The 24,413-nt window shown below is 43.3% G+C and overlaps 1 protein-coding gene across 1 annotated transcript; it reads left to right on the top strand.

Moving 5' to 3' along the window:
* Positions 1-743: 743 nt before the first annotated feature.
* plekhg5b (pleckstrin homology domain containing, family G (with RhoGef domain) member 5b) lies at positions 744-24,413 on the top strand. Its single transcript, XM_076098054.1, has 20 exons — positions 744-801; positions 1,133-1,232; positions 1,425-1,485; positions 1,781-1,872; positions 1,966-2,102; positions 4,290-4,456; positions 15,403-15,594; positions 16,844-17,014; positions 18,314-18,409; positions 18,670-18,870; positions 19,031-19,141; positions 19,264-19,413; positions 19,836-19,973; positions 20,100-20,219; positions 20,385-20,517; positions 21,077-21,192; positions 21,295-21,446; positions 21,592-21,760; positions 21,797-22,662; positions 22,877-24,413. The coding sequence occupies exons 1-20, from the start codon at positions 759-761 to the stop codon at positions 22,884-22,886; spliced, it is 3,225 nt and encodes a 1,074-aa protein (XP_075954169.1). The 5' UTR covers positions 744-758; the 3' UTR covers positions 22,887-24,413.

Below are 24,413 nucleotides of genomic sequence, written 5' to 3' on the forward strand. Positions count from 1 at the left end.
CATTAGCGGGACCTCCATTGTATCTCCCCATACGTGCTCGCTTCCTGAGCAGCCGAGTGTGGGTGATGCCGATGGGTGACACGGGGACGACTGATGAGATGCAGAAGAGCCCATTGGTGCTCTCGAGGTGAGGGAGAACAGCGGCGGGGTGGGGTGGGTGTCGGATCTGTCTGGGCCGAGACGGAGAGATCTTTAATCCTGCAGCCTTCTGCTGCCCGTCGTCTCGGCTCCGGAGCTTTTGGAGCTCTGCGGCCTGGAGGTCTCCCAGTAACCGACCTGTGGTCAGTTTTAGTGTTTCGCCGCTCGGGATACAATTTGGGATTATGTGAGGGTAAGCTGTTCCCAGATCAGCACAAAAGGTGAAAGACTAACTTTAAGTCAATTAGTTGTCATCCCACAGAGGGGGACAGATGGTGAGAAGCTGGGAGTGACCAAACCTCAGGAATGCCCATAGCAGCCTCTGTGCTCATTTAATCGTTGCAGAAACAGTAGTCAGGCAGGGAGATATTTATTCTTCATGTGTGTGACTGTTTTACCATTCACCTTGAGCCAGTCTTTTAAAATGTTTTTGTATTTTAATGCAGGGACCTTGTGTACTTGGCAGTTATGTGACCTGACTTTCTCTTGTCCTCTTGTCCCCTCTGTTTCTGCTTTTATAGGTTTGCCACCACCCAGACTGCCAAGACCTGAATAACAAAAGCCCCCTTCACCTGTGTGAGTCATGTGACTCACGCAGCCATTCGGAGAACTCGGACAACATGCACTTTGACCGGCACCCCCGATTTGACTTGCAGCCTCAAGGTAGATTTTCTTTATTTGTTAGTCCTGCTCTTACAGTGATGGTTATACCCATTGCCTCATCAGAGTGACAAACGCAAAACATGTAACCAATTTATTTTCCTTTCCCACATGTTTTAACTTTTATGCTTTTGTAATCATCAATGCATGCCTGAAAACACAGACGTATCAAAACCTTGACAAATAAAAGAAAAACTATCTACGTGGCGAGATACCACTAGAGGCAGGAGAGAAAACCTGCCACTATTTAATCTGGGTGAACCAGCCCTTTAAAGGTCGCCGTAGTTGTGATCCAACAGAAGAAATGACTGCTGTTGTTTTTTTTACCTTCTAGCCTCCATCCTGGCTCGAAACGTGTCCACGCGCTCCTGTCCCCCGCGCACCAGCCCCCCCTCCGACCTGGAGGAAGAGGATGAGGGGAGCAGTGACCGAGGGTCGGTAACCTTTCCGTTATCACCGTGCTAGTGTTCATGTATTCCTGCATGCCAGTGGAACTCATTTTCTTTGCTCACTGGAGGATAAAAACAGCCATTAAATGTGTCTCCTGACAGTTAGACGTCTTGATAGTCACTTTAAGCATTTTCTCACATGTTGGGTACGATAATGTGTGTGTTACTGTTTTGCAGGGAGCGTAAAACAGGGGGGATGAAGTTGGTGAAAAAGAAGACACGGAGACGACACACTGACGTAAGTAATCACACTGTCACGTGGAACACAAAAAACGTCTCCCCAGGAAACCACTACTCAGAGTTATTTGTAGGAGCACTTTTCATAAATGGTGTCGCAGCCACCATTACCCTCTGAAATGCTGATAACATAATGGTATCTCCCAGGCTGCTCTGTGCCTGAGTCAGGCAGTGTAGTGAGAAGGAGCCCCCCTGTGGATCTCCTGAGAGCACATGTGCAGCACGAGCCCGGGGGCGGACCAGCAGGGCTGCAGCCCCACCTGTGTAAACTAACAGTGTGTCTGTTCCCTCTGCAGGACCCCAGTAAGGAGTGCTTCAGCCTTAAGTTTGATCTCAACGTGGACATAAACACAGAAATCGTACCTGCAATGAAAAAGAAAACTCTGAGGTAAGCGGGGGAAGAGGAGTGGCCACGTAAAATGTATTGCAAGGGTTTGATATGAACCGTAACTAACAGCCTCTTCTTTCCCTGTGCTACCAGAGAGGTTCTAGGTCCAGTGTTTGAGAGGAATGGCATCGAGCTGTGCCGGGTCGACTTGTTCCTGGATCAGTCCAACACACCGCTGTCCCTCAACTTTGAGGCCTACCGTTTTGGAGGACACTACCTCAAAGTCAAAGGTAAAAACACACCACGTGTCCCATCGACGACTTTCAGCGCAGAAACAAGCCCATCTTGCAATAACGCCCTATCCTCTGTTGATCTTTTAAACTAACTTACTCATTTTAGCTGCAGCATATTTTTATACGATGCTATTTATATGATGCTACTCATTGCTGAGCTATGCTCTGTTGCTTATTGTGTGTTTTGTTGCTGATCCTGTGTTGATGTAAGTTGACCTTGAGTGCCATGAAAGGTGCCGTTAAAATTGAATTTAAATTAATTAAATACTTTTCAAATGCAATACAGTGCAAAATGTTTGCGATAGTAAATATCACCCCATTGTCTTTGTCCTATTACCCTTTGCGTTTGATCTTAAGGCAACCTATTTATTTAAGTCATGAATCCATCAATGACACATAATGGTTAAACTATAAGTAAAGTGTTTTGTGTTGGTGAGAGATTTTCTTCAAGGTAAAATACGCCCACAAACGAAAGATGAACACTTTTCTTTGGTTATTTTTTCTTTTGCTCTATTGTTTTGTTTTTTTAAGTGTGTACTGTGAATTTTCACCAACTCTGAAAACAGATTTCCTTGAAAATGACTAACGACGCTGCTGGTATTAGATGAGTCATGTTGGCGTTTTCTACTTATTTCTACTTCTATCATAGTTATCATTCAGTTGTTGAATGTTTGTAAAAGATCTGTGGGCAAACGATCTCCCCATAAACTGGTAAAATACATTACGACAGGTTTCACTTTGTTCATAGAAGGTAGGTGGCCTTTCAGTCGTGTACTTTGGTGTTATTTCGACGTCACGCCATTCTTATCCGTGTGCCTTTAACAATGACTGAGCAGGACAGATGGCGGACGCCGGTTTCCTCTCACACCCTTGTTTCTGACTAGGAGGAAAAAGGAGTGGACTGTATCCTTAGAAGTTATCAGCACTACAAGGGAGAAAAAAAAAGTCACTGCTCTACTCAATCCTTTTCCAGATATGTGATTAAGATTCCCATGAATCTAACACCATTAACATCTTAGCAGCATGAGCACTCTGGCAGCTTTCTTTTCCATGATGCCTCTGTGGAAACTGGGAACGGTGCCTCTGTTCTGCGATTACACTGCAGTTACACTCGCTGCAGTTACCGGATCAAAGGACCATTCAAGCCTTCCCATAAAAGAGCTCCTATTCCATGACTAATTGCTATTCTTTTGAAATTGTCACCCTCCCAACGAGCAGCTCTTGACCGCAATCTGGAGTTACATGTAGGCTGAAACACAGAGGTCCACAGCTGTCTAGGCTCTGGGTTGGAGGGTTAAGAGGTTTTCATTAAATCGACGACTGAGAATCTTGATTGTTCTGCACCTTGAATCACATCTCTATTTTTTTTCACTTCGGTTTAACAAACATGAAAGTGGCTATAATCAGTGTTTTTATATTAACCAATATGCTGACTCTGCACTTCCCCTCGGCTACAGGATGCGATTGATCGCGTTTCAGCTCATTATTATTATTAGTTATTTAGTTTTTCAGCCTACAACTTCATTGTTTTTGTTCACTCGTAGTGCTCTCAGAGCATTGTTTTCTAAGAAAAGATTGTTAAGAAATATACCATCTGCAGAAACATAAGAGCATACAGACAAAGCTGGCGACTATCTAACGAACACAGTGGAGCATTAAGCAGCTGAAGATATTTCCCTCAGGAGTTGGTAGAGACCGAAAACAGCTGAAAGAGAGTTAATATATGACTTTAATTTCATCAGGTGGCCAGAAACATGGCTCAGAATGAATAATAATGTTGCTCTATATTTGCAGGGGGGGAGGGGGGAAATTGTGAACAGTTTGGATATCTATATCAATTTTGTGTCAACAACTTGTTTCTGCTGCCCTCAAGTGTCCAAACCCCCCCATCATATTACAGGTTTAATGAAAGTCAACCTTTGTCCTGCTTTGGTTGGTGTAATCCCCTCTATGTTGTTTATTAGAGCCTGTTTCAGGATTTAACTTAAAGAAAAAATGGCAAAATCAATGCCTTGGATGTGGTGCTCAGTTGAAAATTACTAAAAAAAACGGGAAAAAACACATTGATCAAAGTGATAAATCATACAGATCATAAATGAATAATGATTTAAGCATGTTTTACAGGTTCCCCTTTCCTAGACTGCTCAACTTCCTTGTGTTTTTATTTTTTTATTTTAAATCCAGCACGGCTAGGCGATGAGCTAAAGGTGGAGCAGGGTGTGAAGGACTTGCGGTCGCTTAGTCTGCCCAACATGAAGCCGTCCGGAGGTCAGAGCCCCTACATCCTCACGCCAGGCAGCGAGAGGGCGGAGCACGGATCTCTGGGACGCAAAGAAACCGTGGATCTGTTGGTGAGTTGCATCTGGCCGAACAGGATTACAGTACATGTTTTATGTGACGCTCCAGCTCCTAAGTGTGTCTCAGACTCATCAAACCAAAATACATCACCACTTTAAACCACACACACACACACACACACACGCACACACCCAGTGACTTGCACTGTTTTGCCACACCCTTTACTATTTTCCCTAACTTCACATCCTCTCCCTTCTTCCTTCAGTCCCATGATGCTTTGGGCCAGTATCTCATGGTAATCCCACCATGACCTCATCGTATTGTATTACCTTCATGTGCCCAGCAGAACCCTGGGAATGTATTTTTGGATTTCCGTTTCACTCTTCTGCCAGCTGCGTGTGTCTTTGTGTGCACGCTCGTCGTGTATGTGCATGCCTGCTCGTTACTGCTGACTGAAGCCTTGAGTTAGGGCTGGGCAATATATCGGTATTATATCGATATACAGTATATATACTAGATATCGTCTTCGATTCTGGATATCGTAATATGGCATACGGGTTGTGTTTTCCTGTGACGTTACCAGGCGGTTCCAGCTTTTCTATTATTTGTCTTTGCCCGCTTAGTCGGTATATCCACATTACTGATGATCATTTATCAAAAATCTCATTGTGTGAATATTTTGTGAAAGCACAAATGGTCATCTCTATGTCACAATATTAACTTTGAGGTATTAGGTCAAAAATATTTGCTTAGCCCTACCTTGAGTCTCATATGATGATGAGTTGACTCAGGAACACTTTGTGCCACTTCAGCACTTCCTGCAGCTACAGGAAGTGGTTGTTTTGTTACTGATGAGGGACGCTCAGAGGCTGCAGGATCCTGATCCGCTAGGCTGGCTAACATGTAGCATGGAAACAGGGCAGACCGTCATCAGGTTCATGTTGGGGCTCTGTGGCATGGGCCCTTTGCTGTTTGCTCTTAAAGATCATTTTGGAGCCCTTGATTTCAGACAAAAGTAAGCTTCTTATTTCTAGGTGGTGACTGTCGATTCTGACAGGTTAAAATGATGACTTTTTTCATTAATTAAGAAAGAGGTTATTAATAATATGTCTTTGAAAACTTGCATTACTGGATGCCTCACCGATCACCGTTGGTAATTTGTATATAATTCTCATTCTCTGAGTTCGGCGTTTGCTCAGGTTTAGGCTTTTAGCTTGTGCTCTATCACGTGCTTGAAACCAGTCATTGGTTGTTGAAAGCCCTTAAGGTAGGTCTAGACCTACTAACGGGTGAGTTAGTACATGCACACACTGTAAACAGACTTGATGTCATCATGGCTTTGGGCAGGGAAACCGGTACAGGCTCGGTTAAAGCATTTTCCAGCCATCTGTGGCGGCTAGTCACCAACATTAGTCATCAAAGCGGAGACATAAACACTGGGGGTTGCTGAGGAAAGCAGAGTTTTAGTCATACAGTATCTGACCGTATGTTGCTGTGGTGAATTGTTGTATATTGTTTTGTTTGTCTCATCCACACGCACGACACACAAGGAATTTTGCCAAAGTATGTCACTGTACCCGCACTGCATGTAATGACTTGTCATTTTTATTGACTGAATGTGGAGAGAGGGATGTCAGTGACGAGTGCAGTCCTCAGGGGGGCGGTGATGTGCTCTAGTGAACGTCTGTTGGATATCTGGCAAAAATATATCGAGTTTCTGACTGTTGGTGCTGTCGGCACGGTTTCACTCTGCAGTGCAGCATAATGCAGTGACAAAGGACATTTCTGTAGAGATAAAAACAATCGGTTGATTCATCGATTAGTTGGCAGAAAATTGATTAGTCATTTAAGCCCCTCCCCGTTTAACAACATGTTTGCTTATTGTGCTTTCTCTTGGATGCTGTATACGCCCTTCTGCAAAGTGAACGTCAGAGTTTGATGCTAGGCGATCATGTTCCAAAACAGCTTACAGATGTGTGATGTGCAAACTTAAAGGGCACACACACTGAGAATGAACATTTTAGTGAAGGAGGAGACGCTTTTGTAATTAACATCTTTTATTATAGATTCTTTCAATGAGGGAGGAGGAGAAGATGCAATTTGAAATAGTTTGTGGAAAAATCACGTCCGACACAAATTATTATTCAAAGCAGAGGGTGTTTTTATGTCCCAAAGTGGCAACAGATAACTTGGTAGCTGTTATGTGCCGCCGTTATCAGAGTGGGAGGCAATAAAGAGATTGCTGTCTTGGTTCGGACTGCAGAGCCTCTGTGTTGTTATTTTATTACCTTCATACGTATAGGCGTAAGCTCCATCTTCTTCCTTTGTGCTATAAAATAAGCCTTCATTTTCCCAGGAGATCACGACCTGGTGGCAGACAGAATTACAAAGTGAAAGCGAGGCTTATAGGGAACCGATCTAAACGCAGGTGGTGTTATTGTTCTATAGCCATGACTTTGTGCAATCCACAGCCACACAGGTTACATAAAAACATGTTTGGAGAGGATCTTTAAGCAAAACTTCACTGCCTCCTGCTTCTCAAATGTCAGTATATTTGTATATATATTTTTGGAGTTTTGACTGGTGTTCGGGCAAAGCCAGCTATTTGAATATGTCGACTTGGGCTCTTGGAAATTGTGAAAGGCATTTGTCACCATTTTCTGATATTTATAGACCAAATAATTGATTGGTTAGTCGAGAAAATATTCAGAAAAATGATATGTGATTTGCAGCCCTACATTTCTCATTTTTCCGTCTTGCGTGAAACTATTTGGTATGAATGAGTCATAAATTATCTCAATCTTGGACGCTCATAAGAGCCTCCTGCCGTAGAGCCCGAGCTCACTGAAGTCTATTGGATCCTTTTGTCTTTAACAGACTCAACAGCAGACACCCTGTGATCCGTGTTGGGTGCCAGCCCATATTTTATGAAAGCTATTTTGGAGGACAAAAGCTCTACTTGGACATGTGGGCACCGACTGCGGTTCTTTGTGTTTCCATGGCAGCAGCTTTGGCCCTCGCCGTTAAAAAAAACATGCGTGCCTGCTTTTTATGGAATCAAGGCCCTTTTGTTCAAAGAAGTTCAGATATTTGCCTAGTGACCGGATTCATGGCCTGGCATGGCAGCAGCTTGTGCCAGGCTTCAGAGGAAACGCAGCCAAGTCCTGTCCTTTTCTGGACAGAGTTTTACTCTTTGGTTTAAATGGGGTATTTCAATCAAGTTTATTATTGCGTGCATGCTACGTTTTATAGGCTCTGGCAGCGTTGTGATAGGCTGCAGAGAGCTTTGATGATCCAGATTGATTATTTTACAACGGGGGAGCCTCGGCCATGCTCTCTCCGATTGGTCGAGGACACATTCCATCCTTTGCTGATAGTTCCCACAAAGCACCGCTGCCCCTTACAATATCAGCAGTGTATCAACTGATCTAAAACAGGTTCAACTTGCAACCTGCACAGCCCAGTAGGTGATTAAAAAAACACATTTACATCATCAGAGAAACATTCAACAGCCTGTATTGTACATAGTTGAGTGGAGGAGATGCACATCCACCCAGTAACCGTGTTTTGCTGCAGCGTTAATTTAAATCGAAAACTGCACTGAATACGCCGTAAAGGCTGTGACTCATTTGACCCGTTTGCTATGTTGAAGTCATTTATCCCCAAGGTCAGCGCTCAGGATGTTTTTGGACTATAAACAGAGCAGTATGACGTCAGGCTGTAGCAAAAAAACAAAACTTTTTTTTTTTTTTACACATGGGACTTACAAAATATCTGCATTACTGCTCCAGTATTACGGCAGCTTTTGGGAACACACACACGGTTCAGGCCTCTCCTTTTCCTGAGAAGTGAAACTGCAGGTTTTATAGTCGTCATAAAGATAACTCGACTGTCTGGGATCTTGTGGTGTTCAGTCAGCACATATACAGCACATTGATCCTCGCTCTCTATCAGCTTTTTTAAATTTTTTATATATATAACACATGACCGTCAGTTGCCATATAATGCTGAAAACAACACTAAAGTGGCGACCCAACCTTGCAGCTCTGTCTCTGAATCAGGTTATTAAACACATAAAACCCATGCAGCAGGGTGAAGTGTTTTAAATCACAGTAAGATTAGTGGATCCAGAGATTGACCAGGATCACATTACAGTTTTGCAGTTGGATGGTTTTGGCATTTCCGAAGGAGTTAATGTCGGGTAATAGATCCTCCATATGTGTGTCAGTGCTCGGGCGCTCCTAAGGCCCTCCTCCATCACAGCAGGAAAAACCTTAAATACCCAATTCTAAACCTTAATACATGTGTGGTACTGAAATGTGTCTCGGTGTTTTTTTTTATGAAAATAAACTGGATTTTATGTAAAAATATGTTAAAGTGATTTATAGAATCCTGAACACATCATCCGCCATGTAACCTGGGGTCATTGGTTCTTTCAACATCAGACGCCCTCGCCCAGGCGACCCAAACATGGTTGATCAGACCACGACTTGTTACTGAACCCCCGATGTCTTATCCTCACTGAAACTGCTGTGTTGTACTAACTAGCATCTTTATTGCTTCGTTAGAGATGAAATGAGCAATCGGATTAGTCAGTCAACATTTTTTATTTCCAGCTTCTGAAATGTGTTGTGTGTTTTTCACGTCACCTTTTGGTTTTAGGAAATTGTGATTGTGAAAATGCGGGATTTTTTTTGTCAGCACTTCCTGATAAACGATGAATTGATAAACTGCAACAATGATCTGCAGGTGAATCGGGAATGAAGATGAGCATTAGTTGCAACCCCCACTGTAGTGTGGAAAAGAAGCAGAGACTCCTGGCTTTGCCTCGGGGGGGGCGGGGGTGGAGGAGTTTCTTACGCAATAGACAGAAGAGGTAGATAGTGTTGTTTCATAACAGACGAGGACTCTGTAAAATACAGTCGCTGACAAAAGCTCTGGAAAAGCCTTCAGGGCTAAAGACACTGTGATGACGTAGAAAGCCAACATTTCAGCTGGGGAGACAGTGAAAGGAGTGTTTCGCCTTCTTACTGTTAGTTTACTGAACACAAGACAGAGAGACATGCGTTTTCTACAGTCTGCTTTGAATGATATTGTATTCACGTATTGACGTTTGGCAGGAGCAATTGTCATTTATTTCCTCTTTTTCTATCCGGGTCATGCAGAATGTTTTCACACATCTGCATTACACAACTGTGGATGGTAATGTGGTGGAGATTGTCCCTCAGTCGGGCTATCGCATCCAACAGCTTCCTCTTCTCTCACTGTCTGGCCTCTCCGACGGCTCACAATGGGGTCAATTGTCGACGGACACAGAGCCACTTTCAATGACAACGGCTGAATCAATGGCGGCCACACAGGGCTTCATTGAGCTGAAACATGAGGTGTTCCATACAACAGTCGGTATAGTTTGTTAATAGAGTGAGAAGTATCTGTGAATGAGTTGTTAAGGGCTTTGACATAAATATTAGACTTGAGAGTTTGCTTACATGCAGTTTAATTTCATCCCAGACATCAGTGTTAGTTTAACAGACAAAACCTTGAACCTAAATAATAAGATGTTTGCATACCATAATACAATGTCGCATATGTTTGTATATGCTGTACAAACTAGATTCATTTTAGTATATCAGAGCTGCAAAGGTTAGTCATTAAATCACCACAGAATTAGGCTGCATTTAGTTTTTCAAGCAGAAAAGGCAAAATATTCTCTGATTTCAGCTTCTGAGAATTTGCTGCATGTCTGTTTGATATAATTGGAAACTGATGTTTTTCACAATTTTCTCATATTTAATAGATTAATCAAATTCCCGTCCCTAAATTATGTCGTGTCGCCATTTATTTCTTATTCACTGAATTTTGGGAATAACATGATGCTTTTGGAATTGTTATGTTACGTTACTTAATTGCTGAATCCAGCTCGTCCAGTTAAGATTACTGGTGTTTTTCACCACACACTCTAATTAAACTAATTATACGAGGTACTGGGAAACATTATTTATTCTTCATATGGTGTGGGAGGAGCTGCAGAAAGCTGAGGAGGTGTGTGTGTGCTGGAAAGGTGTGTGTGTGTGGAAAGACAAAGGACTTCCCCTGATGCCTAAAGGTGGAGGTGAACACACACCTTTTTATGATTGTCATTTGTGTGACAGTTGGCCTGCGGTACACAGTATCAGGTAGGCATTGAAGTAGCTGCAATGCTTCTCTCTGCTCTGACCTTATGTCTGGATTGTGATTTCCTAGAAATGGATTCTTCTTGACTTTTAGAATTACTTTTACTTTTGTTTACTCAAACCTTTTCTTTTTTTTAATCTGAGGTTTTGGGGAATTATTTTTTCTTTTCTTCTGTGGGAAAATGGTTCGTTTTGGTCGTTTGTCATCCTGGCACAGCTGGGACGTGCTGCATGTGGACTCAGAGATTCCTCAGTCACTTCCTACTGACGGGAAACCGACCGACTGTCAGGTGAGACGTCTGCTGACACGTCTGTGTGCAGTGCTAAGATGATGTAGGAGCTTCAATAAAGTAGCATTACTTGCTGCTTCTGTTGGCAGTGGCAATCAAAAAAAGCTGCACAAATTAGGCGATCGAACAATTGTTATTTTGATTAATAATCTTTCTTTTTTTTTTTTATATATAATATTTTTTTTAAAGCAAAAATGGCAAACATTTGTTGGTTATAGCTTGTCAAATATGAGGCTTTTCTACGTCATGCATGAGAGCAAAGTGAGCATATTTGCGTTTTGGATGCATCTGAAGTAGTTATCTTGAGCTGTGGGAAATGATGACAGACGTTTTTCCACTATTGTCTGACAATGATCGATTGAGCAAAAATCCATTATGAAAATAACCATCAGTTGTATGTTTAAGCTTGATTCACAAGCTTAAACAGTTATTGTTCTTAATTTGATGTCAACCACAAAAAAGTTTGACTATTATCCCTTTTTTCCCCCGTTTGTTTTTATTCATCTCTTCTGCTAAATGCGAAATGTGTCTGTTTGTAAATGAGTTGAAGTGTGATGGTGACTGGCACCTCATTCATTGCTTCACATCTCTCACCTCAGGCTGAGGGCTTGTTTTTGTGTCACTGTTGCTTCAGGTCTTCATTATTGGAACTGAAACAGCCTTCAAACATGCAGCACGTGTTGACCACCGGGGGGTTTATTTTAGTTTCTATTTCCTGTGTGTGTGTGTGTGTGTCTCCAGGCCCTCAGGAAGGTCAGTGAAATGCTGTTTTCTCATCGTTAATCAACCCACCTGATCAAGGGGAGTTATTATCAGTTGACTACCATGAAGGCAGTAGCATAGGGCAGACAGAGGAGAGAAGGGGGGGGGGGGGTCTCTTTGCTCTGTCTTTGTCCCCACTTATTTTTAATACAATCCCTTCCCATTTAAAGATCTTTTCCAGACCAAGGTTAATGCCACAAACCACTCCGATAAGATAAGGCTGTGAGGGGACACAAGGCTTGATATCGTTAGCGTGACAGGCCCCGACGGGACCCAATACACAAGTCGCAGTCCCCAGAGAGAGTATAGCTTTATCACAAAAAGAGCTGCGGATCTATCTGCCCTCTGTCCTGACTGACACGTTTACACAGGAGGCACAAGGAAAACCTTGTAAACATAATTAGTTCGGCAGACCCGAAGCAGAGCGGCTTAGTGTTTACTATGAGGGTATATTTGCTTGGGCTGATGTAAATTATATTAGTGTTATTACCTGCAGAAATATAAGTAGTATTTAGTATAAATAGTTTTAGTGCTTCAAAAACAATAATTTTCTTCATCGTTGTTTAGTCTATGAAATATCAAATAGCGAAATTGTTGCAGATGAATTTTCTGTCGATTGGCTAAATAGCTTCAAAGTTGCCAGACTTTTTTGCTGATCTACTGGGGATAAGCAGCTTATTAAAATGTGCTGAAACATGCAAGTAAACAAAGGGGATTTCCTGTTCGGTCATTATCGGGGCATTTCTTGTTCCTTGTTTTGGCCAGCGAGCATGGCATTGTTCACGGGTCTCCAGGCAAAACAGGGATTTGAGATGGCACAAAGAATAGTGGCCCAACTTAAAATAGTAAGTAAAGAATGAAGCATCCCATCTGTTTACAGTCACCCTGTAATTTGCTTGGTGTTATTCAGGTAATAGCTTGGATGGAAAGCTAATCTTGCATAAGTAGTGAGTTGATTGAGAATGACCTAAAGAGCACCAGGATGTGTGTTTGGACTAGGGAGCTCCCTACAATCTGTCACCCTGGCTCCGCCTTCAAATATTCAGATCAGCCTACCCCCCGACCCAGCCTCCTCTTTCCTGCCCGACACAATGAGGCAGGATCCTCCTGGTTGCTATGACTTCAGGCCAGTGTCTGTATGAAATGCAACCACTGACTGTTTGGCCAGCAGGGCAGGACAGAGATACGTCCCTGTTCGAAGAGGAGCTGCTGTGGCGGCACGGCAGGACGCGACAGCCAGACACCGCAGAACCCGGACCCTGTCAGCTGGAACGGGGCGCTTGAAGATCGAATGAAGTTCAACACCAGTCTCTTGATGGGGGGAGAATGACCTGGCGGTGTTCTTAGTCGTCACACAGCTTCTCGGGACTGATTCTACGCCAGCAGTCCGGACGGTGTGGATGTGTGTGTGTTTTTCACGGTGGATGTGGAGAGAGAGAGACAGAGGGAGGCTAGGAGTTGAGAGAGCGCAGCAGCTGGTTCCAGAATGGGCTGCGATCCATGAATCCAATTGAAGGATTAGGATGGTTTTTGTTACTTTTGACATGCCTCTGGCTTCAATGGTGAGCACTGTTAATGTGGTGGGAAACTGTTGGGGGGGCTTCTATCCCTGTATCCTTTTCATTTTCAACTTCCTGGCCTTGGCGTTGTGTTTTAGAAACTATGTTTCTCGTTAAATTGATAATCGAGACGATTGCTTTTGTTTTCCGCAACTGCAGAATGTTTATTTCTAAGTTTGTCTGATTTTTATTCATGGAATATGCTAAATATCTGTTTTAAATCTCAAGAGCTGAGACTAAGACTTAGAGCACAGACTAAACGAACCAGGTTTCAGTTTGCCCCCAGACGTTCCCCGTTGGTCCATGCAGACTGAACACTTCTTGACACCTGTGTCCTTGGCAAAGTTGGCCCAGATTTCCCCCCTAAAAACACAAAATCCCTAAATGGGTCCCGGCTTGTTTTCCTTTCACTCCAGAGGCTTTAAATGTGTTCCATTTCCCCTTTGACTCTCGTTCTTGTTTTAAAGCCAGCATGTCTATTTGCAGTTAAGTCACTCTCCTCTTTGGTCATCGTCACTAAATTAAATAAATAAAAGGACTTCAAGCTGAAAACCTTTAGGACCCCCCACTCAGATTTACAATCTTGTTATGCAACTGTGTATAGGTCATTTGTATGCTTTTACTGTAGTTAAGTGGCTTCACAAAGGTCTGGGCATGTTCTTCTTAAAGTGGGAACCTGTGCAATGCAGAACAATTTGACTCGAGCTATTCATAATGTTTACATTTCATTTTGTTACATATACATGCCACAAACTTATATACTTTGATAAGTCTTCATCTGAAGTGTAATGGAAGTTGTTTACTTCTACGAGCTGGGTAGCATAACCTCAGAGGTTTATCCAGACTGCTTATTCATAGTTTGTCTCCGTTTATTCAAAGCTCGACTGTCTGTGCTCCTGTTTTTGTCCCCCGCAATTTTGCAGTTATAGTTTGATTTTCTTTCGCGTGTATATCGTCTGTATAAACGTCTTCTTTCTATCCTGACACCTTAATTCAGAGGCTAGAAGAGAGGGACTGCTAACTGAGCTACCCTCCGATGAGGTTGTGCCTGCAGTATGAGAGGGGTCATGCAGGGCTCTAAAAATGACAGCAAACTCCTCTCTTGCATGTTTTTTGGGTTACAAATTAGTCTCATCTATATTTTTGTTAACAGTCAATATTCGCCTGAAGGCTACATTGGCCGCTATTAGTACATCACACCTGAATCTCCGACCAAACTGTGCGTGGTCGATTACATTTTGACAAGAAGGAAGAATGCGTGGAATGAAAAAGACAATTTTTCTGTCTCTGCTAAATTGTTTTTTGTCCGACAATGTTATAGGAGTGCAACGCTAGATCAGTGGAGTGTGTGTTTGGAAAGCCCTGTAGCTCATCTCATCATGTTATTTACAGTATTGATATAAATGTTTGGTTTTGGGGGGGAGGTTTGAGGACCACTTTTCAAACCAAACCTACAACCTTGTGTCTGTGATACCCAACAGCATAGTAGCTTTGGACATAAGTGTTTGATTGCATTGCGTTTGTGTGCTTGTGTGGCGGGGGGGGAGTGGGGGGTGATCAGTAGAAGAATTTAGTTGGAATGGCCGGTCAGTTTCAGCAACAGTGTCAGTGTCCTGGAATGTAAGTTCCTTGTCACTGTGTTTGAAGGGGGGGGTCAGTGGCCTGAATCTCTCCGACTCCTCACCAGCAGATTCCTCACTCTAACGGCAAAAACAACTGCTTCCTCAGATACTGAGGTGGCCCCTGTTTGTTTGCTTTGCTGGCGCTCGTAAAGTGGACAGAGATTGCATGAATGAGGGTCCATGGCAGGGCCCGCTGACAGGGTAACAATGGAGCGGGAACAATGGCCAGACTCGCGGCCGTCTGTTCTTATGGAACAGCCTCCCGCCTGCGACTTGTGATGTAATGAGATTTCACCGCGAGGAAGTGGCAGTCCTTCCCTCTCCTGTTTGTGTCTGATCATTAGGATAGCTTTAACGGTCCTGCTGATGTCATCCCTTGCACAGAATTCCCCTCCGATTTCCTGTTTGTCCTGTTTTTGTATATTTCTCGCTTTCCTTCATTGTCTCTTTCCAGCCGTCTGACTGGAAACATTTGTCCTTCCCCTTGAGGTGACAAAATCACTCATGCCAGTCTGCCTTCTTTCATTTTCTGTTTTGTGTCCTTTTGAATTGTTCTTTTTTACACTGTGTAAATGTTGCTCTCTGCCTTGCAGGGTCAGGCTCGACGAAGGAAGAACATGACTGAGTTCCTGGGAGAAACGAATATTCCTACCCCGGATGCTGTGGGACAGACCGGTGGCTCTCTGTCCGGCATCGGGGCCGGTCCCGACAGCTGGAAGAACCGCGCTGCCAGTCGCTTCAGTGGCTTCTTCAGCTCCAACGCTGGAATGGGGCCCTTTGGCAAGGTAACACTGATCAGACAGAGCCGATCACATGAAATAGAAGACTGATGCGCTGCTGCACTTTCTCTTGGCTGTAAAACAGAACTTGTAAAAGCTGTGAGGGACAAGCTTGTTTCCCAGACATGTCTCAGAAAAAAACAAACATTAAAAAGCAAACAAAACAGTAGCAAGCAGCAGTGGGAGGGGGTCGGAAGGCCATATCCCCCGAGATCTGGTGAGGTAATTTCCCATCGAAGTCTCGTGTTGTTGGCTCACGTACTTTCCTCTGGAAATGAGTAGGTGGAGGAAAAGCCTTACTCAATTCTATCCAATGCAGACCCATAAAAAAGGCTTAAAGGAATAGTTTCACTTTTTAGATTGATACTTCTCTCGTCCTGCCAGAAGTCGGCTAACTTAGCTTAGCATAAAGACTGGAAACGGGTACAAACAGTTAGCCTGCTTCTGCCCAAAGATAACAATTATGCCTTCCAGCACCTCAAAAGCGTACTATTTCACGCAAAAGCGAAATCCCAAATTGTCAAACCTTTCCTTTAACTGCTGAGGTTTTCAACCAAAATGATTAACTTTCATTCTAATAAAGCACACTCGCCCACACACGTTCCCATTGTCTCCCCCCTCCTGAGGTCACATCCTGCACACAGTAGCAGATGTCATATAGAGACAGTATCTGTCAGTCACCTGTCACTGCCTGTCTCATCTCTATTCACAACGAGCGTCCCCCATAACCCCTTCAGGGCCAGAGATCCCTCACCAGGACCTGGACCTCTTGCACTTTCCATATTGTAGGGATGAACCGCTGTCAGTGCCTCCTTTCACAAAACGATGAAAAGAAACGCGGATCTCTGATCACTTTACTCCTGAATCTGCAGTGCAATTTCTCACTATTAATCAACATAGAACAGGACTTTTTAAACGTGTTTCATGGTCCATCGTCCCCCTCCATGTTGTAGCTTTTTCCCCCACTCCCTACTCCTCTATTGTTGAAAATGGTCTCAATGCACAGAGCTCATTTTCATAACTACATAAGGCCTGCCAGGCTGAACAATGGGCTGAATAGCGGCTACTGTTGGATTTAAGAATTAAGGCGCGAGTAAGGATCGGATTTATATGCAAATTTTTGGACTCCTCTCTACTTACAGTTTAAACTGACACACAAAGGACAGAAATGGACAGTTAATTTTGCATCTCTTCTCGCTGTCATGCTGGTAACCTAGTTCAAACTAATTAGGCTTGTTTTTTAAATTCATTACAGGAGGCGGATCGTCTGGAGCAGCTCCAGAGTAAGCTCCACTCCTACATGTTGTTCGGGCTGCCCAAGGTGCCGCGGCAGCTCTCCTTCCACCAGGACTCCTGGGAGGAGGAGGAGGAGGAGACCAACCTGTCCCTGGAGGACAGCTGGCAGATGTTACTGGACAACTCCGAGGTACAGCACACACAGGCCGGGGGGGTAAAACACAGACTGTAAACTAAACTCAATAAACTCACTAAAAGATGCAAAGACGATGGTAGACCCAAACCTTAACATTTAGCTTTATCATGTTAGTTAATCATTTATATTTTTTTACAAGTGACAATTGAAATAAAACATAAATCTGTCAGCTGATTACTACAAGCATACTGGCATCCTGCTTCCCGGTATGCACCTGACTCTTACTTCCTTCATCGTGTTACTTTGTCACGATTGCACTGCTGACAGGACCAATGTAAACGATGACACCGAACGCCTCCACCTGTTAAATGTGTACGTGACTAATCAGGACAGCGAGACCGAGCGATATCACTGCTTATCTCCTACACAGTGCCCCGTGCTGTATGTGCACTCACCCCTGTGAGATAATCACATGTGCCACTTTGCAGACTTGAATTGCTTGATGTTGGCCAGCAATCAAGTTGGTAATGTGAGTAACTGGGAAATATAGGAACAAGTAATTCTCATGTTTGAGAGCATGAATGAATGAGTGAATGGTTTTATTTACGCAACACATCCCTCACACACAAGTATAAACATAATACAGACATTTAAAAAAGCATAACCCAAACAAAACAGAAGTTACATTTATCCTTCAGTTCATGTCAGTTAAATTGCATTGTGTGTCTGAGCTGGATTTTATACAACATGAATAAGTTAATAAGTAAGTAAGCAAAGACATGTTCACAGAAGTATTCTACTGTATATCCGTCCTCAAATCCAATCGAAATGTAAATCTGGAACTTTTTTAAAACAATGTTTGTCAAAATATCATGACATAAATGACAGCAGAGACTAAAATGAGTTTTGTTCACAGTTCTGTATCTTCCAGTTTAAAATGTAGTGACAAATATACCATGTGACCACGTGTGCACAGAGGGTTCTCTTACTTTCAGGTATATGATATTTATCAGATTGTTCACATTCTGAAACATACAATAACTTTGCAATTGTGGCCTTTTGTATGCGTATATGATGAGATATTCCGACCATTAGCACAGCGGGTGGCAGACATACTTCACTTGTAACGCTGTTGTAAATCTCACTGCATCCACAGTATTTACTATAGACGGGGTCACACATTTTGGTAGATGGGGTTTTGGTGTCAATTTCTGACTTAGTATGTGAAAAAGACCAAAATGTGTGACACTCTCTTAACACAATGGAGGAAATAATAATGTCAACGTAATAATAGGAAGAATCTGTGACTGTATTTGTTATATTTAATAACATGATCTGCGTTTGTGTGTGCAGGCATTGACAAGGCGACAGTTCCACCAGCAGGAGGCGATATGGGAGCTGCTTCACACAGAGGCAACCTACATAAAAAAACTCCGAGTCATCACTGATGTAAGTGAACTACTGTGAAGTTCATGTGCTGATACGAGTCTGGCTGTTGTGTAACGTGAACTGGCTTCTGTACAGAGATAGATAGACGCACAATGAATGTCTTGTTAAGGTCTAAGATTAGACACTAGCCTTTATCACTGCTCAGTAAGCGGAGTACGGGAGTTTTAACCTGTGATAACCTTTGGCTTTAAAGGCTTTATGTCGGCATTGTGTCTTAGAACACATTAGAAACTCATTTTCTTTTGTATCACCCTCTGCAGCTCTTCCTGAGCGGGCTGCTGAACCTGCAGGAGAGCGGTCTGCTGACGGAGGTGGACCCCGCCAAGCTGTTCAGTAACATCCAGGAGCTTGTCTGCCTCCACACGTCCCTGTGGAACCAGGTCATGCTGCCAGTCCTGGAGAAGGCCAGGCAGGCCCGGGCTCTGCTAGACCCCACGGACCTTCACCACGGCTTCAGAACGGTCAGTTGCAATCACATTGTAATCCAATATTTCACACAGGTACCACAAAGAAAAGGGTTATCAAGAAACCATGAACTTGTGGACTTTACTACAAAGCACTTCGTAGTTTGTGGCTAATAAGTCATTTGACACTTGTCTTTGTTTGTCTGCGTGTGTCCAGTTTGGCTCCAGGTTCCAGCCCTACATCCGTTACTGCATGGAGGAGGAGGGCTGCATGGAGAACATGCGCACGCTTCTCAGGGACAATGAGCTCTTCAGGACCTACGTCACGGTCAGTCCTCTCTGCTCTCTCGCCTCAAAAGCTAATCCCAGATACTGTGCAGCACATCTACTGTCTTCACATTTCTGGCCCATTAAATGTTTGATTTCCTGTGTTTGTCCGGCTCTCTTCAGTGGGCAGAGACCCATAAGCAGTGCAACCGTCTGAAGCTGACTGACATGTTGGCGAAGCCTCACCAGAGACTGACCAAATATCCACTCCTACTGAAGAGAGTCCTCAAGAAGACGGACGAGCCGTCGGCCCGGGACATCGTTAACAGCATGGTGAGGACAGTGCTGGAATGTAACTACGTACATTTATTCAAGTACTGTACTTATGTACACATTCTGAGGTACTTGTACTTGACTATTTCTACATTGCAACTACAACAGTAAAATCCTGCTTTTACACTAAACCATGAGTAATAATAATCTAATGATATAATATATAATAGTATAACAGTCACAGGGGACATTTTTCTACATTGAGTACTTTTACTTTTAAAGTATATTTTCCTGATTATACTTTCATACTTTTACCTCATTCAAATTTTAAATGCAGGACATAGGAACAGTCTTTTTACAGTATTTTACAGTGTACAGTGTTCCTCCACCATTCTGTATACACATTTATAATACATGGTGCTTTGGTAGTTTACACTGATAGAACATGTCTGAGTGTATCTCTGTGTTTTTCCCTCCTCAAGGTGGCTGCTGTAGAGGGCTTCATCAACAGTGTGGAGTCCCAGATGCGACAGCGTCAGGAACAACAGAAGCTGGCCACCATTTCTGCCCGTATAGACTCCTACGAGGCTGTAGAGGGCAGCAGTGAAGAGGTGGAGAAGGTAAGAAACGATTTATGGGGGAGGGGGGGGGCTCCGGTGCTCTCCCACATCTTCAAAAAAAAGCTCTGTCAGATGTGAAACCTATTGTAAGATTCAGCTTCATACTTTTTGTCTTTCCCCCGTCAGATCCTGAAGGAGTACAACCGCTTCGACCTCATGGCTCCCATGAGAGGGATTTCACCGGAGGAGACTCGACAGCTGCATCTTGAGGGAGCTCTGAGGATGAAAGAGGGCAAAGACAGTCGGGTAAGACTGACTCGCATGATGAGCTCTTCCTATCTTTTATGCTCAACAACTGGTTTCTCACTTTTGCTGAACAGTCGCCTCATATTCCACATAAAATGTTTGACTTATTAGAACAGAAAGAAATGAGTTTCTATCCGACCTGAGACGAGTTTATCTCCTGTGTAGATGGAAGTCTATTGTGTCCTGTTCACCGACCTGCTGCTGATTACCAAGCCAGGGAAAAGAGTGGAGAAAATCAAAATCATCCGCCAGCCTCTCCTCATTCACAATGTCGTCTGTAAGGAACTCAAAGACCCTGGTGAGTGCTCAGACGAAGATTGGGATGTAACTAATAATCCTTTCATAATTTAGACTCTTTTTTTTTTTTTTTGACACATTTGAAAAAAGATATTAACAAATTTGTCAGTCGAAAACACTTATTCAATTTATACTATGAAACAAGTCAAATCTTTACATTTGAGAAGTTATAACCAGCAAATATTTAAGATGTGTCTGCTGACCAATTAGATCAATGGATTAATGGTGTCAGTGTAAAGCTGTAATATAAAGCTGAACTGAAGCTTAAATAATGTAGAACTCTGAGATCACCAGTGGTAAAAGAAGGATTAAGATCATTTATTTAAGTAAAAGTAGTATCGGCAAAATGTTCCCCGTGAGTGATGTTTCTGGATTGGTATTGCTGCTGCAATAATGTGTATGTTGCATTTTACTTGTGTAAATGCACTTAGTTTCATTCCACCACTGGAGACCACTGATGGTTATGATTATTAACTGCAGACATGAAACTGGGAAATTAGCTGTAACTCTTTTTTTTCCAGACAATGCTGATTTCTTTTGTGTGCTTTTTGTCTCTGTAGGCTCATTCATCCTCATCTACCTCAATGAGTTCAAGAGTGCAGTGGCAGCCTACACTTTCCAAGCCAACAGCGCCGCCCAGGGGCGAAGCTGGATCGATGCAATCTGCAATGTCCAGGTTGGAGAGCCAGTTCATATCTTCAATTGGGAAATAAGATCCAGAGACACAATGTTGTGGTTTTTGCATACCTAATGTTTAACCTGTTTGATTACCCTGCAGAACCAGCTCCAGAGGCTTCGCACTGAGGAGGTCCTCCGGCAGCAGAACAGTATGAAGAGATGTACACCGGGTGAGGAAGAAGATGAGGAGGAAGATGAGAGCAGCAACTCAAGTTCACCATGCCTCATGCACAAAGACCAGCAGAACTCAAGGTACAGTTTTCACCTCAACACATTTTCTTGACAAAGTTATTGGAATCATGTCAAAAAAAGACTGTTATCCACGTTGGTCATTTATCGCTTTCAGTGCATTTGGGTCTTAACTATCCACTAAACCAACCAAAAACTTTCCTTTCAGTCAATCAGATGGTTCCACTGAGACCCTGTCGGTGATGGACATTGATGAACCAGGCGAACACCAAGAGCTTCCTTCCCCAAACATGAACCTCCAGGGAACTAGTAAAAAAGACTCCGAAATGGCTCTCCTGTCTGAGGTCCTGCAGTCACAGTCCAAGAGCCCCCACAGAGTTCACTCCAGTGTTTATTCTGAGCACGATCAGGAGACGGGGCCTGGCGGCGAGGAGCTGGACCCTCAGTGTCGCTCTCTGTCCATGGACAGCGCCTATGGTACCCTCTCCCCTGAATCCCTCATGAGAGAACTTCCGCCCCAGCCCGGCCAAAGTGAAGGAGAGGAGGAAGAGGGATACGGGGAGGTCGAGGAGGCGGAGCAGGAATTGACAGTATTCAAGGAGGTAGAAGAAGAGCAGCAGCAGCAGCAGGAGGAGGAGGAAGAACAGGAAGAGGAGGAGGATTCTGCCTCACTGGGGTCGCAGCTGTCAGTAGTCCAGTCCTGTAAACCTCGCCGGCGGCCTCATGTTCAGTCACGACTCCACTGCCTCCAGAAGCTTTCCACTCTGGCCTTATCCCGCTCTGAGGACAATCTGCTGCAGCGCCTCTATGGTAAAACCCCCATATCCCACACACACTCACACAGCTCCAAGGCGCAGGACCAATCACAACGTAGGGACATGGACACTTCGCCGCTGGCACACAGTAAAAGCCTGACGGAGTTGGGCCAAACCTGCTTGGGGCTGTTTTTCAGTGGCCTTGACCAGTCTGACAACTGCTTGGGCACGAGCACGCCCTCTGACAAACTCTGTGCCACCCTGAGGAGGGTGGAGGCCAAGCGCGGCCGCTCGGCGCCCAACAGACAGCGCGAGGGTGATGAGTCCCAAAGCACCGGCTCAGACGGGGAAACGGCTCCGTCTGCCTGCGTAGAAAGTAAAAAGGAGTCGACAGCCACCGGTGATTCGGGGGAGATGTCACCGAAAAAGAAAAAATCTCCGCCCCAGCAGCACAAGAAGCTGACTCTCGCTCAGCTGTATAGGATACGCACCACTCTGGTCCTCAACTCTACACTCACTGCATCGTAAGTCCTTACTTCAGTAATACCAGTTTATAGATTGATATCACTCTAATGTCTGTACGGTAGCGATGAAGCAACCAGCAGTTCTAGTTAGCTTAGCAAGAAAGTAAATTGTATTTACCAAAATGTTTGAAGACAATTTAGTTCTAGATTCAGCATTTTCTTACTGTTGGGAATATGTGTCTGAATTTTGTTTTTTTGTCTTTTCTATTTCTAGGGAAGTATAACCACTTTCCCCACACAGCTGACCTGTGGCACGTGGGCATAATAAGGAACAAGACTTGTTTTGCTTCGATGGACTGAATTTCTTGCGACACAAATGCACTCTCTTTTGCTGCCCTCTCCCTTCTGGTTGCTTTTTTGGACACTTTGATAGGACCATTTTTTTCATGAGAACAGTTTTTCTTTGCTGTTGCATTGATTTTCCAAACGTCTTGAGTGGAAGGGGAGAGGCAGAGAGACATTAACTGCTTTGCACTTTGTAACGGAAGTAGCATTATAAGGGCTGGGGACGTTACAGTGGACTTGGGGGGAGTGTGCACCAGAGTAGAGTTGGAGCTGAATCCCACATCCTCACAGTCTCCGTTGCCAGAATCAAAGAGAAGAAACACTAAGTCTTGAAAATGCTCTCTATACGTGGCTAAAAACAAACAGCACCTAGGACGTCCTCCTAATATTTATACTACTCCTGGTTTGCTTTAACAAAAGAAAAAAAAAGTCAAATTGCACAGTTATATATATATATGTTAAGTAGAAGAATCACTAAAGAGTGAATTTACAATTGCAGTCACACAATGAATTAGAATTTATTGTTTGCTGTCCGTGTTTGTTCGTGTACAGATGTATGCATGTGTGAGAGAATGTTTGAATGATTATCTTGTGTTTGAGCGATAACATGGTCCTCGATTCCTGACTGAACAATAACTGATTCCCCATCTCCTCTGTGAATATGCTAACACACCCAAAGATGGAAGTAGCCAGTAGATTCCCACCAACCAAAAAGGTCCAATACAGCCAATCATGTTTCAACAGATCTCTCAGATGGAATTTTTTTTTTTTTTACTGTTAATCTCTGTTAAACTAATGTCATTTGGTATGTTGAACTAATGAGAGTTGAGTTCCCGAAAAAAACACTTTGACTGAATAAGCACAAGCAAGAATGTGGTCGTAGGAAAAACACAAAAAGATATCTACACTTGACCAATGCCTGTGCACACTAATAAGTACACATGTTTGGGTTGGATATTCTGTCATGAGTGAATTGGATGAACACAGCTTTTCCCGGGAGATTTACTCATCATTCACACTTTTCAGATCAGTGATTTATAACCTTTTTCCAAACGTCGCCCAAACCAAATAGGTTAACTCTGTTTACTTTTAGTTTTTTTTTTTTGTTATTAATGTGTAATATTTATTTTGCTTGCTATGTTTTATATATAAGATATTGTTTATATTGTTTGCTTAAATGATTTGTACATTTGTTTTGTTGATGTAGTCTTAATATTTTTTTCTTGCCAGGCATGATTGTGCTATGAACCAAAATTGTGTTTTCCTCTTTCAGGAATAATGTTCGTGTCTTACAGAGTAAAAAAATGCTAAAATACTTTATCCCTCGTTTAATGGTTTAATCCATTGTAATGGAGTGATTTGAGGGGGAAAGCTGAATCTGAAATGGCATTAAGCATTAAAACTACATGAACTGGTCGTACTGCTTTCGTCTCATGTTTGTAACACACGGCATAGTTGGTCGTCCG

The sequence above is a fragment of the Anarhichas minor genome, unplaced genomic scaffold (assembly GCF_050575085.1).
Source record: "Anarhichas minor isolate MPS153535 unplaced genomic scaffold, ASM5057508v1 ptg000003l, whole genome shotgun sequence".
NCBI classification, from domain to species: domain Eukaryota; kingdom Metazoa; phylum Chordata; class Actinopteri; order Perciformes; family Anarhichadidae; genus Anarhichas; species Anarhichas minor.